Consider the following 13,046-nt stretch of genomic DNA (forward strand, 5'->3'; position numbering starts at 1 on the left):
GGCATACCGGTAAGAGCCGGTACACAGCCTACCATACCGGCAGGCGGCAGCTTCCCCAGGCTGCTATTTAAAAGTGCCCGGGGCTCCTGGCCACCGCTACTGCAGCTGGAGCCCCGGGCCCTTTAAATCGCCGCCAGAGCCCCGCTGCTGGAGCCCTGGGGGGTGGCCGAGCCCTGGGGGGTGGCTGGGAGACCCGGGGCTCTGGCAGCAATTTAAAGGGCCCGGGGTTCCTGGCAGCGGCCAGAGACCCTGGACCTTTAAATCATCGCCAGCGCACCGGCGCTCCGAGCTGCCACTGTTGCTACCATGGGGCTCCGGCAGTGATTTTAAGGGCCCAGGGGTCCTGGCTGCCGCTGCCGGAGCCCTGGGCCCTTTAAATTGCTGCCGGAGTCCCGGGGTAGCAGCGGCAATTTAAAGGGCCCGGGGATTTAAAGGCCCTGCTCCTTCCACCTGAGGCCCCCCCTTGCTCAGGACCATGGCCCTGCATACTGGTAAGTCCCTTAAATTACTTTCACCCCTGCACTGCATACTAACAAGGTGCTAAATCATGGCCAGTGGCTATGTGGGAGTAAGGGGCATTAGCTTACTCTGTACCATCCTGCAGAGAGGGCAGGGTGAAAGCACCGTAACCACACCCAAGCTCTCAATACGTCTACCCTAGGGACAGTTAACCGCCCCAGTGTCTACACAGTGTACAGACAGGGTAGGTCTATACTGCAGCTGCATAGACAGATTCGTGCTGGAGAGCCAGCTCTCAAGCCCATCTGACCGTCTAGGCTTGACAGCCCAAGCTCCAGCCTGAGACACAATGTATATTCTGCTATTTTTAGCCTGCTAGCTCAAGCCTGGCTAATGGGAGTCTGTCTACCCAGGCTGGGACGCTCACTCCCGGCTACAGTGTAGATTCACCGACACAGTGAGCCAATGTCTTCACCGGTGCGTCTCCATTGTTTCCAGCAGGGTTACACCGGGGAGGAGTTTGGCTCAGTCTGATCTAGCACGTCTTGCTCATGTCCCGCTCCTCGACACTAAATAGAAACCCAGTGTGTGAATGGCAGTTGGGCAGCGACTGGATATGTATAGAACCTGATTAATAAGCCCAGGATGCATTGAGCAGTGAGCATCTGAACATTGCTGTGGCAAATTGTGCTATCAAGACTTCCTGGTCTATCAACAGCTGCAAAATCTTTCTAAAGGAAATAGTTGCAAGAGGTAATAAAATGAGGAGAATTGGGGGTGGGGGGATCGCTGTACAGATGTGTTGTGTTGTGATTCTGATCACCTGAAACTGACAAGAACTCTTTGCAGAATTGCACAGGATTTTCTTACTAAGGGTAATATAAATATACCAATAATACTGCACACTTAGCACCTCGCTTCATCAAACATTAACTAATTAACCTCACGTTAACATTGTGCAAATAGGAAAGATCATCTCCATTCTGCAGAGGGGAAACAGACACAGAGTGGCCAACATTTTCTAAAATTCTAAAGGGTGCCCAGTGTTAGGCCCTTAGATCTATATGTAGGCACCTAAACAAGTGGCTTGACTTCCAGACGTGCTGAATGCTTGCTGCTCCTATTGACTTCAAAGCAAACGTCAGAACCTTTCACACTCGGATCACGAGTTTAGTGAACAAAGTGATTAGACCAAGGACAGAGGTGAAGTAAATGTCAGAGTTGGGATTAGAACTCAGGAGTGTTAACTGTGTGTTCAGATCACTAGGTTGTGCCTCTCTCTTTTTCAGATCAGACACTACAGTGAAAGGTGCAAGCCTAAAACCCTAAAACAGATTGATACTATTTTAATCCACTGATAATTTCTCATCAGTATCAATGACAGATGAGCTACAGAAAGCACCAAAGACATTCAAAATGCTCTCCAGAAATAGTGATAAATGAGTCTCAAGATGTCTCTAACGAACTCTTCATTAGGCGAATGCTGAGAATAAAGTACCCTCTGCCTGCACTGGTCTGCCACTGCAGGTGGCAGGGGGACCCAAAGCTCCGAGCTACTGGCCCCAGAGCTCTGAGCTGCCTGGGGCAGTGGGGTCCCCACAGTTCTCAGCTGCTGCAGATGCCGCAAAGGGGGATCAAGAGCTCAGAGCTGCTGGCCCTGGAGCTCTCAGCTGCCGCAGGCAGCAGAGGTGGGGGGACCCTGGAGCTGTCAGCTGCAGCAGCAGCAGGTGCTGGACCCCCCCTTCCCCTCCCACAGCAGGGCTTAGGCTCTTATCACCCCGTCAGCCCCACTTTGTCATGGTTATTTTTAGTAAAAGTCAGGGGCAGGTCACGGGCTTCTATGAATTTTTATTTATTGCCTGTGACCTCTCCCTGACTTTTACCAAAAATAACTGTGACAAAATCTTAACCTTACTCATAGTACAGTGTGGCATCCGAAAGTATTTATTTTTGCTAACCATGTGTAGTATATTTTAATTTTTGTATTCTTTCATATTTTCACTATTTCCATGACCCAGTGTATCTTTACTAATTATATTGTAATAAATGCATAATAAATCACTGTTGTCAAATTTACCATGTTACTTTTGGTTTGACTTGGAGAGATACACCTCCAACAACCACGTATCTCACCAGCCATTTCATAGGGAAATACCCTTAGTGTTGCGTGAACAGTATGTTTTTTAAAAGTAATATTTTGAGAGTTGCCAGTATGAATCTTTCTTGTGATTTATCCTTTAATTGTCTTAATAAAGTTCAACTATTACTTTCCTCTGCATACTGGAAGTACTTTGTAAATACTTTTAAAAACTGCTTTTATAAAATATAATGAATGGAAGAATTTGAGTGTAGATTTAATCCTTGCTTGCTATTGATGTGAAAGTGATTGGTATATTCCGAACTGGACAAATACGGGTGTATTGGAAACTGAGCTGTGCTATAAACAGACATAAAAATGAACGTGTGCTCCCAGATGCTAAATATTACTTTATTGGTCTCTAGGACTGCACTTTATAGAATAATAGAAATGTAGGGCTGGAAGGGACCTTGAGAGGTCATCTAGTTCAGCCCTCTGCTCTGAGGCAGAACTAAGTAAATCTAGACCAGTGGTGGGCAACCTGTGGTCGCGGGCTGCATGCGGCCCATCAGGGTAATCTGATTGCGGGCCATGAGACATTTGGCTGACATTGACCGTCTGCAGGCCTGGTACCCCGCAGCTCCCAGTGGCAGCAGTTCGCCATTCCCAGTCAATGGTGAAGCTAGTTTTACAGTCGCTTTGTGAGGATGCTGTTATGCTGGAGGGTGTTGGTAGCTGCCACAAATGTGTCTTTGATCTGTAGGCCATCACAGCCTTCACTGAAGCTGATGGGTATGCTAGCCACCTTTCATTCAGGTTAAGCAAGGGAGCCGTTAAATGCCACTTTGTTTAGTGAGAGTTGAAACAATAGAAGCCACAGCCCAAGGCCTGAACAAGAACCAGAGAGAATAAGAGGAGTTTCCCTGGGACTAATTACAAATGCTGAGGCTGGGGCACTCACAGGTAGAGCTGCATGTGACAGAAGCAGACAGGAGAAGAAACCTGAGAAGCACTGGTGAGTGTGGCCCTGGGAGGAAGACAAGAGAGAGATGGATGGCAGGAAAGCAGGCTTGGATTTGTGAGCAAGGAAACTGCCTCCTGTTGTTTGTTCCTGCTGTGTTCAGGGAAATGGGACTTTGTGAATATTCTTTTAAAACTAACACTAAAGAAATACCTGACTCAGATCATCAATTTCCCCTCCTAATGGAAACAGCTCAGCAGGGCCCCAAATATTGGCTAACCACTGGGGTCAAAGGGCAACTGTACTATAGTGGACCGAAGAAGTGGACCCAGTGCCTGGAGAAATTCCTGTTTGGTTGGCTAGGAGTCCTAGATTTCATAGGTCACTATCAATGAAAACTTCAGCAAGAAATGGCATCTGACAACTCTGAACATGTGCTTCCAGATGGCATCTGACAACTCTTGTCCAGTTGGCAAGTGTTTGCAAATTTCAAACTCTTACGAGATGCAGGAATGTGGAGGTATGATGCGAACTCTCTATAGAGGAAGTTGAGACACAGTGCTGCTGAAAAGCAGATTTAAACTTTACATTCTAACTAAGCAATTCAGCTGGGATGCAGTAATTTTTAAAACAATCCGGTCGTAGGTTGCCAATCTGGCTCCATCCCAAATCTTTGTACTAAGCTCCTTGACATCCTGTTTAGAAATGCATTATTAAAATCTAATTGGTCCGTGCTTATATTGCATTTTTAATTTGAACAGAAGCAGCTGAGAGTGTGTGGCTAATAATCAATCTCTCTGGTAATGATGTATATGAGAGGAAGGAATCGGGCATTAGGAGCTTAAAAAGGCCCATCCAACACCACTGTATGAAATCAATGAGACATATTCTCATTAACCGTCTGGAGTGACAACAGAAAGTGGTGATGACACATCTGAGAACGGCTTTGCTGTACAGTTCTGGCTTAGCTTTGAGTTGCTGACCAGACTGTTGCACCTAAATTAATTCTCTGTGTTTATTGCTGTCTCTCTGTTGTACTGAAACATAATTACTTTAGTGTCAAAGACCAGTTAAATCCATCTGCGTGGCTGGTGGTTAAAATTAATGGAGCTTCTTTTCAATCGAGTATTTCAAAATAAAGACTGGCTGCAAAGAAACCAGTGTGGAACTCATTAAGCTTCTAAAGGCAAGTGCTTTCCCAAGTTAATCTCTTCATCTCTGTGCTCCACCATTTCCACCCATGGAGCTAGCAGAAACTAGCAACACTTTATTTCAGTTCCAATAAGACAGAGGGCAAGCTACATGGAGCAGATATCTGACAATTAGCTAACTGTTACATTCATGTACAAGAGAGAAGCTATTAGCAGAGGTTAACAGAAGCTGGTGCATGTACATAATAAAAGCCAGACAAAAGAACATTAGTGACGTCAAGCAAAGCACTCCCAAATCAGGCAATAGTTAAGGTGGACTTGCACCCTTAATCGCTGCCCCTTGGTGCATTATCATCCCAGGCCAGATCCTTAGCCGGACTGCGGAGCTTTGCATCACTCCTGTCTCCAGTGTGCTTGGGAAAGGGGGCATAGTCAGGGCAGCCCTGTCCCCCAGCTGCCACACTGGCCCCTGGAGGCCTTTGGGAGCCAACACAAAGAGCAGAATTGGCGCACAGCAGAAAGAGGAGGGCCCAAATGGCTCCTTTGCAGCCTGCTCCACCTGAGCTGTGCCAATTGACAGCTGCAGCTCAGCATCTAGCCTGTAGTCTTTTGTGACATGATCACAAGCTAGTCTTCTGCAGAGCCCCAGCCTCATTCCTGGCCCAGGAAGGAGAGAGCTCAGTGAAGGAGGCACCTGGCCAATCTTTGTTTCCGCTTGTTCACTGTGGCTCATTTGCCACACATCAGGCCAGCCCCACTCTGAGAAAGGCATTGTTCTCTCTTTCTAAGCTCTTCGATGGCAATCACACTGAACTACCTCTGCACCTCACACGCCTTGAGGAATGTATCCTCCAACTCCCTGGGAGGTCAGGATGTGGCATTATCCCCATGGTGCAGATGGAGAACTGTGGCCCACAGAGATTAAGCAACTTGCCCAAGATCACACATGAAATCTGAAGCATAGAAAGGAACAGAACCCAGGTGCCCTGGGCCACCGGCTACTGCCTTAACCGCATAACCATCCTTACTTTTTCAGCAATATAACTCGCTAGATAAATATTATATAACTATGGGCAGTGAATGAGGGGAGGATGCTGGAGAAATCAACAACCTCACCCATGACACACATCCCACTGGTGTAGTGAATGAGACAGGGTGCTCAGGAACCCAGACCGATTCAGTTGAAAACTGGACCAACGGTCTAAAGTAAATAGGATGATATTCAATAAGGACAAATGCAAAGCACTCCACTTAGGAAGGAACAATCAATTGCAAACACAGAAAATGGGAAATGACTGCCTAGGAAGGAGTACTGCAGAAGGATCTGGGGGTCATAGTGGATCACAAGCTAAATATGAGTCAACAGTGTAACACTCGTGCAAAAAAAGCAAACATCATGCTGGGCTGTATTAGCGGAGAGTTGTAAGCAAGACACGGGAAGTAATTCTTCCGCTCTACTCCGCGCTGATATGGTCTCAGCTGGAATATTGTGTCCAGTTCTGGGTGCCACATTTCATGAAAGATGTGGACAAATGGGAGAAAGTCCAGAGAAGAGCAACAAAAATGATTAAAGGTCTAGAAAACATGACCTATGAGGGAAGATTGAAAAGAACTGGGTTTGTTTAGCCTGGAGAAAAGACTGAGCGGGGACATTATAACAGTTTTCAACTAGATAACAGGTTGTTACAAGAAGGAAGGAGAAAAAATTTTCTCCTTAACTTCTGAGGACTTAAATTTCAGCAAGAGTGGTTTAGATTGGACATTAGGAAAAACTTCCTAACTGTCAGGGTAGTTAAGCCCTGGAATAAATTGCCTCGGGAGATTGTGGAACCTCCATTATTAGGGATTTTTAAGAGCAGGTTGGACAAACACCTGTCAGGGATGGTCTAGAAATAGTCCTGCCATGAGTGCAGAGGACTGGACTAGATCAGTGCTTCTCAACCAGGTGTATACGTAACCCTGGAGGTACGCAGAGGTCTTCCAGGGGGCACAGCAACTCATCTAGATATTTGCCTGGTTTTCCAACAGGCTACATAAAAAGCACTAGCGAAGTTAGTACAAACTATAGTTTCATACAGACAATGACTCGTTTATACTGCTCTATACACTATACTCTGAAATATAAGTACAATATTTATATTCCAGTTGATTTATTTTATAAATAAATGGTAAAAATGAGAACATAAGTAATTTTTCAGTAATAATGTGCTGTGACACTTTTGTATTTTTATGTCTGATTTTGTAAACGAGTGGTTTTTACGTGAGGTGAAACTTTGGGGGTAACAAGACAAATCAGACTCCTTAAAGGGATACAGTAGCCTGGAAAGGTTGAGAGCCACTGGACCAGATGACCTCTCGAGGTCCTTTCCAGTTCTACGATTCTGATTACACCACCCAGTCTCATTCGCCATCCACCCTGTACATTGAAAGAAGCCGAGGCCCTGCAGAAAAATCAGAATGCATTGTAATGCACACGCACAAATGGGCAGAATTAAGGTTGTACAGGCTTCAGTAGCAGTACCAAGTGCTCAGTTTCTGTGAAAATCAGGCTACTTATTTGGGTGCCTAAATATGTATTTAAGGGCCTAAGTCCAGGCACCCAAATTTGAGAATATTGGCTTTAACCTCTAGCTGTAAAATGGAGATAATGATATCCACAGGAAAGTTGTGAGGCTAAATGACTGAACATTTCTAACCCCCCCTGAGATCTTTGAATGGACAGCGCTATAGAAGTGTTAAGAGGGAGGAGGAGGATACAGGCTAAACACTTCAACTGGGGGAGGAGAATCCATGTGGAAATACTACAGCTCATTTATAACACCTTCCCCAAAACTTTGTAAACTAAACTTCCCCTTGTGGAGAAGTTCCATAGGATCAAAGTGGGAAGTTATCTCCTTTCTACAAGATTTGTGATCCATCCTATGTAATTTAACAAGTAGGGCCCTGTTTCTGCGAGGTACTTAAGTATGTGCCTATCTTTAGTCTCATTAATTAGTCCATTGATTTCAGTTTCATAGATTTTAAAGCCAGAAAGCACCATTAGATTATCTAGTCTGCCCTCCTGTGTGTCCAGCCAAAGAATTTCATCCAGTTATTTCTATATTGGCCCCAGTAATGTGTGTTTGACAAAAGTGACCTTACAAAAAGCCAGCTAGTCATCCTCTGAAGATTGAGAGCTGGCAAATCTACCCCTTCCCTTGGTAGTCTGTTCCAATGGCCAATCACCCTCCCTGTTAAATGTGAATGCCAATGCTCTTTTGTTTAAAGCTAGTGATGGGCTTAAGCACCGTTCTAAATATGGGTTTCTATCCCGGCTATAGTGTTCTGTAGGGTGGGTCACAAAACCAATAGGAAGGAGATCATCCTCTATTAAGTTCCACAGGACCCTAATGACTCCATTTCTATTAAATTCTTTAGGGCTTTTCCATAATGCGTAATACTTGTCTGAAATCCCAAACTGTTAGCTAAGTCTGAAAGTCAATGAAGGAAGCAAGAAAGCATAACTGAGAAGCAGGGGATGTTTTAAGAGGTCTCAGCAATATATTGTTCTTTTCTGTCAATGCAGAACAGACGCAGTGAACAGTGGAAGCAAATGCTGGATACAGACAAAGGCATTTAAGCAACTGATGGGACTAAAACAGCTGTCGTCTATCGTAACTCTGCAATGGAAAGTGCCAATCGAGGAAACAGGCAGAAAAATCACAACCTCTACAATGAAAGTGCATCATTATTGTAATGGAATGCTTATCATCTGATATGTATTATTAAAGTAACCGCCAAAGGACCCAGGTTGGATTGGGCCCCCACTGAGCTGGGCTTCTGTAAAAAACACATAGGAAGACACAGCACCTTCCCCGAACATGTCAGTGAACATTCCCCCGCCTCTCTCATTGTTGTGCAGGGTATTTGAGGCCTCAACATGATTTAAAACCTAGTTCAGTCACGTCTACGCTACAGGAAACGCAGCGTGTTTAATCGCCCTAGCTTGTTGGAACTGTGTCCTGCAATGCAGGAGCTTTTTACGATGAAAATGGGGCTCCAAAGAGACATTTTTGTACCTGGACACTGAGTAGAGAAAGAAAAGACAGTCAGAGAGGAGGAATTTACCCCTGAGGAACTTTAACCCCAATTTAAAGCCTGCAATTATACATTCATTGACTCCTCCAGATAAGTTATGGTAACATCCTATTTGCATCAAAGATGCATGACTGAGTATTAAAATCTCCACATGAAAATTGCAATCGTTTAGACTGTGCAAAGGAAGCTAATTTGGGAAATGCTGCTGGATATTTTTCCAGACTATAAAATCCTTTGGCGGCTGGCTCGCTGGCATAGTTATTGCTTCCTATTTTATTTTCAACACTAAGCCCTTGGAGTGAGCTGAGCAGCTGGAGATCTAGCAGATGATATACAGAGCCTCACAGGTGCCGACTTTTAGTTTTCCCCAGGGGTGCTCTACCCCGCTCTGCCCCGAGGCCCCACTCATACTCCGTTCCTTCCTCAAGGCTCCGCCCTCGCTCCATCTCTTCCTGCCCCCACTCCACCCCCACCCCCGAAGCCACGCCCTCACTCCACACCCTCCCCAAGGTCCTGCTCTCACTCAGTCCTCTTCCACTCTCTACTCCACCCCCTCCCCGAGGCCCCCACCCACCCACCATTCGCTGCTCTCCACCCTCCCCCAAGCCCCTCCCTGAGATGCCAAACAGCCATTTGGCAGCAGCTGCTGATAAGCTATTTGGTGGTGCCCCAAATTAGCTAATCAGGGGTGCCACCAAACAGCTGATTGCCACTGCCTCAGAACAGCTGTGGCTGGTGGGTGCTGAGCACCCTTTTTTTCCCCATGGGTTCTCCAGTCCCAGAGCACCCATGGAATCGGCGCCTATGCAGAGCCTGAAACATTGCTGGTTTAGTCTGAACTCCCCTGACCAAACTGTCAGCAAATGCAATGTTCCCATATATGATTATCTGGTGCCTCAATGCTAGGGTGAGGGCCATACTACGAGGTAGATTCCCGCCTCTATTCTGACTCCTTTGTGCTCCTGGAACCTGGTCAGACCTGATGAAAATCAACCCAGTGTGAGGGAGTTCTCAGCTGGCTCCTATGCCCACCCCCTCACAGCCTCAGTGTAGACACTTTGAGTCACAATTAACCTACGGCAGTAACTGGGGAAATTTGCTCAAGTGCAAGGGAACCAAAGTAACTGTGACCAGGTGCCAAACTCTAGGACTATGTGTGGAGGTACAGAGCTATTCTGCTGACCCCCTCTGGCAACCTGACCAGAAAGATCTCATTAGCTCCAATTAATGAGTTTAAAAGATTGTGACTCTATATGAGGCAGAGAAGAAGATCCTGTAAGGAGAAACCATAGGAACAGCCATTTAAAGAGAACAGGCTAGAGTTGATACAAGTTAAGAATAAAGGAAACTTCCCCAGGAAATGGGCAGGGGGTGTTTGGACAATAACTCATTGTGTGTGTGTGTGCTGTGTTGAGAACCCATTTCTGGCAACAAAGCTGGAGAGGCAAACTGCAGAAGGTACATATACAGCTGCCTGATCTCCTCTTCGATGTCCTTTCAAGGATTTCCCAGGGCAGAAATAGATTCATAAATTTTAAGGCCAAAGGGACCATTACGCTCATCCATTGTGACCTTCTGCGTAATACAGGCCAGAGCCTCCCACTTAGAAAACGCATCAAGCCCATAACTTCTGTTTGCACTCCAGCGTATCTTTTAGAAAACCATTCAGTCTAGTTTTAAAGACTTCAAGTGATGATGAATCCACCACATTCCTAAGGAAGTTGTTCCAACGGCTAATTATCCTCACAGGCAAAAGTGTGTCTTATTTCGAGTGTGAATTTGTCTAGCTTCAGCTTCCACCCACTGGATCTTGTTCTGCCTTTTTCTGCTATTTTAAAGGGCTATTTACTCCCCATGTAGGCACTTATAGACAGCGATCAAGTCACCTCTTAACCTTGTCTTAGAAAAACTAAATAGAATGAGATTACGACAGGGTCTACACTACAAAGTTAGGTTTCAGAGTAGTGATGCTTTTGCCGGGGACAGAACAGGAACGGAGTCTTAGAACTTAGTAAGTAATCTAGCTAGAGATGCGTTAGATTATGATTTCTTTAAATGGCTGAGAAATTAAGCTGTGCTGAATGGAATGTATATTCCTGTTTTTGTGTCTTTTTGTAACTTTTGTAACTAGAGGGATTCTCTATGTTTTGAATCTGATTACCCTGTAAGGTATTCACCATCCTGATTTCACAGAGGTGATTCTTTTTATTGTTACTTCTTTTTTACTGTTACTTCAATTAAAATTCTTCTTTTCAAGAACTGAATGCTTTTTTTCATTGTTCTTAAGATCCAAGGGTTTGGATCTGTGGTCACCTATGCAAATTGGTGAGGATTTTTACCAAACCTTCCCCAGGAAGTGGGGTGCAAGGGTTGGGAGGATTTTGGGGGGAAAGACGTTTCCAAACAACGCTTTCCTAATAAAAATAAACCCAGATAAACGTTTGGTGGTGGCAGTGGAAGTATGCTCAAATAAATTTGTTAGTCTCTAAGGTGCCACAAGTACTCCTGTTCTTTTTACTACAAAGTTAGATCGACATGAGCTGCCTTGTGCGTATGTCTACTTTTATATTTGTCTCTGACCTAGGTTAGGTCTCCATTATGTTGACATAGTAACATCACCTCCCCGAGCAGCACTGTGTCATGGTTGATGTACAGAAGTCTATGCATCATAAATATAGACACTGCATTTCCAATGTCAACCCTAATAGTCCTCCAGCAGTTGTCCCACAATGCCTGACACTGACCACTCTGGTCACTATTGTGAACTCTACTGCCCAGGGGCCACGGAGACTGGAAGTTCCCCTGCCCTCATTCTGGTGCTGTGTATAAGAAATGTGACCATTTATATCACTGTTATTCAATTTCTCTAAGTCTTGTGCAAAGTATGTCATGTAAGGTATCGATGGAAAAGTTAAGATTTGCTAAGTATGACTATCCTGTTTATATGCATGTATCCTCTTGGTACCGGAAGTTATGATGATTGGCTGGGTACTTGTATCTTAAACATGTGTTGTACATGCAGCAGTACAACAAAAAGAGGCAGGCAGCGGGGCCCAGGCGGAGCTGTTTGTTCATACGCGCAGGGATGTCCCTTGAATCCTCCATGAAAGTTTCATCGAGATCTCTCATGGAGGTACTCTGCAATCCTCTGCCGAGGGCTTCTAGGGATGGCAGCCTTATTTCTTCCTCCGTCGTAGGACACTTTCCCACCCCACTCAGTGATAACTCAAGCCAGCACATTGCAGCATACAAGCTAGCAGCATATGGAGCTTAGCAGCTTCGGGACACCAGAAGCACCTGTGCCCTCGTGCCTTTGTTACCCTCAGGAGTGAGATACCAGCTAAAACCGCCACCACCTGTGGAAAAGGGTGCTAGTATTTAGCCACTGCCCTATACTCATAGTTTCATGCAACTGAGCAAACTCCCTCCTCATTTCCCTCAGTCCTCGTGGGCCACACTCACCCTGGCTGGTGCTGTGACTGGGGCTATCACAAGCTCTCCAAAGCAGAAGTGTCTATAAGCATGTCTTGTTTGAAACTTTAGAAGAGCACGGGAAGGAAGTTCTGAAACTTAACTTTCACTTTCCGTTGTGACTAGACTGACAACGGTACCTCTGTGTGTTTTATCCGTAGCTGCTGCTGTTGCATTCTGGAGGAGTTCATCCACACCCACAGAACATCTGAGCCAGATAAGGAGGAGAAAGAAGACATGTTCCATGAGATCCTGCAAGCCAGTGCTGCATCAGACCATGAACAGAGGGCCTGGAGGACGAATACTGCAGACTGCAGAGAAGGAAAGAGCAGACAGGAGAAAGGTGCAGGAAAAGGAGAGGGAGATACACCAGGACATAATGGGGCTTCTCCAGCAGCAAACACAGATGCTGCAGACTCTTGTGGTCCTTGAGGTTCAACAAACACAGGCTCGCCTCCCTTTGCAGTCCATGGAGAGCCCCAGGAAAGCACCTCCCTACACACCCCCGGAACATTCCCTTTGGTTTCAGGGGCCCCATCCCTACCCCTACCACTCTCCTGAAGGGACATTAAGGACAACCACAGCTTCCCATACACTGACCTGTATGAGCCAGAGCTGACATATGTGTAGCTAAAATGGACAAAAATGTTCCTTCCCCTTCTTTAAGCTCTGTTCCATACATTTAAGTTTTTAATATATTTGCTTTTAACTTGAACAGAATTTTTAAGTGATTTTGTTACTCAATGAAACTGTACAGTTTGGAAAATAATTCATCTTTAATAGTTCCCAACATATGTTGCCGAATGCTTGGCAGTAGTTAAAGCACCCACTTGCTATTGTACACTGTGGC

General features: G+C 45.5%; 1 protein-coding gene across 3 annotated transcripts in view; it reads right to left on the bottom strand.

Annotated features, from left to right (window-relative positions):
* Positions 1–13,046, bottom strand: part of DNAI1 (dynein axonemal intermediate chain 1) — a 259,683-nt gene that overhangs the window by 23,452 nt on the left and 223,185 nt on the right. For 2 of the 3 annotated variants that reach the window (XM_048851944.2, XM_048851945.2), the window contains exon 20: positions 12,337–12,507. The exons of the other annotated variant lie outside the window; for it this stretch is intronic. In XM_048851944.2, the coding sequence (XP_048707901.2) occupies positions 12,337–12,507 (171 nt within the window). The remainder of the gene's footprint in view (positions 1–12,336; positions 12,508–13,046) is intronic. 3 annotated transcript variants of the gene reach the window in all.

This window comes from Caretta caretta, chromosome 5, assembly GCF_965140235.1.
Source record: "Caretta caretta isolate rCarCar2 chromosome 5, rCarCar1.hap1, whole genome shotgun sequence".
NCBI lineage: Eukaryota > Metazoa > Chordata > Testudines > Cheloniidae > Caretta > Caretta caretta.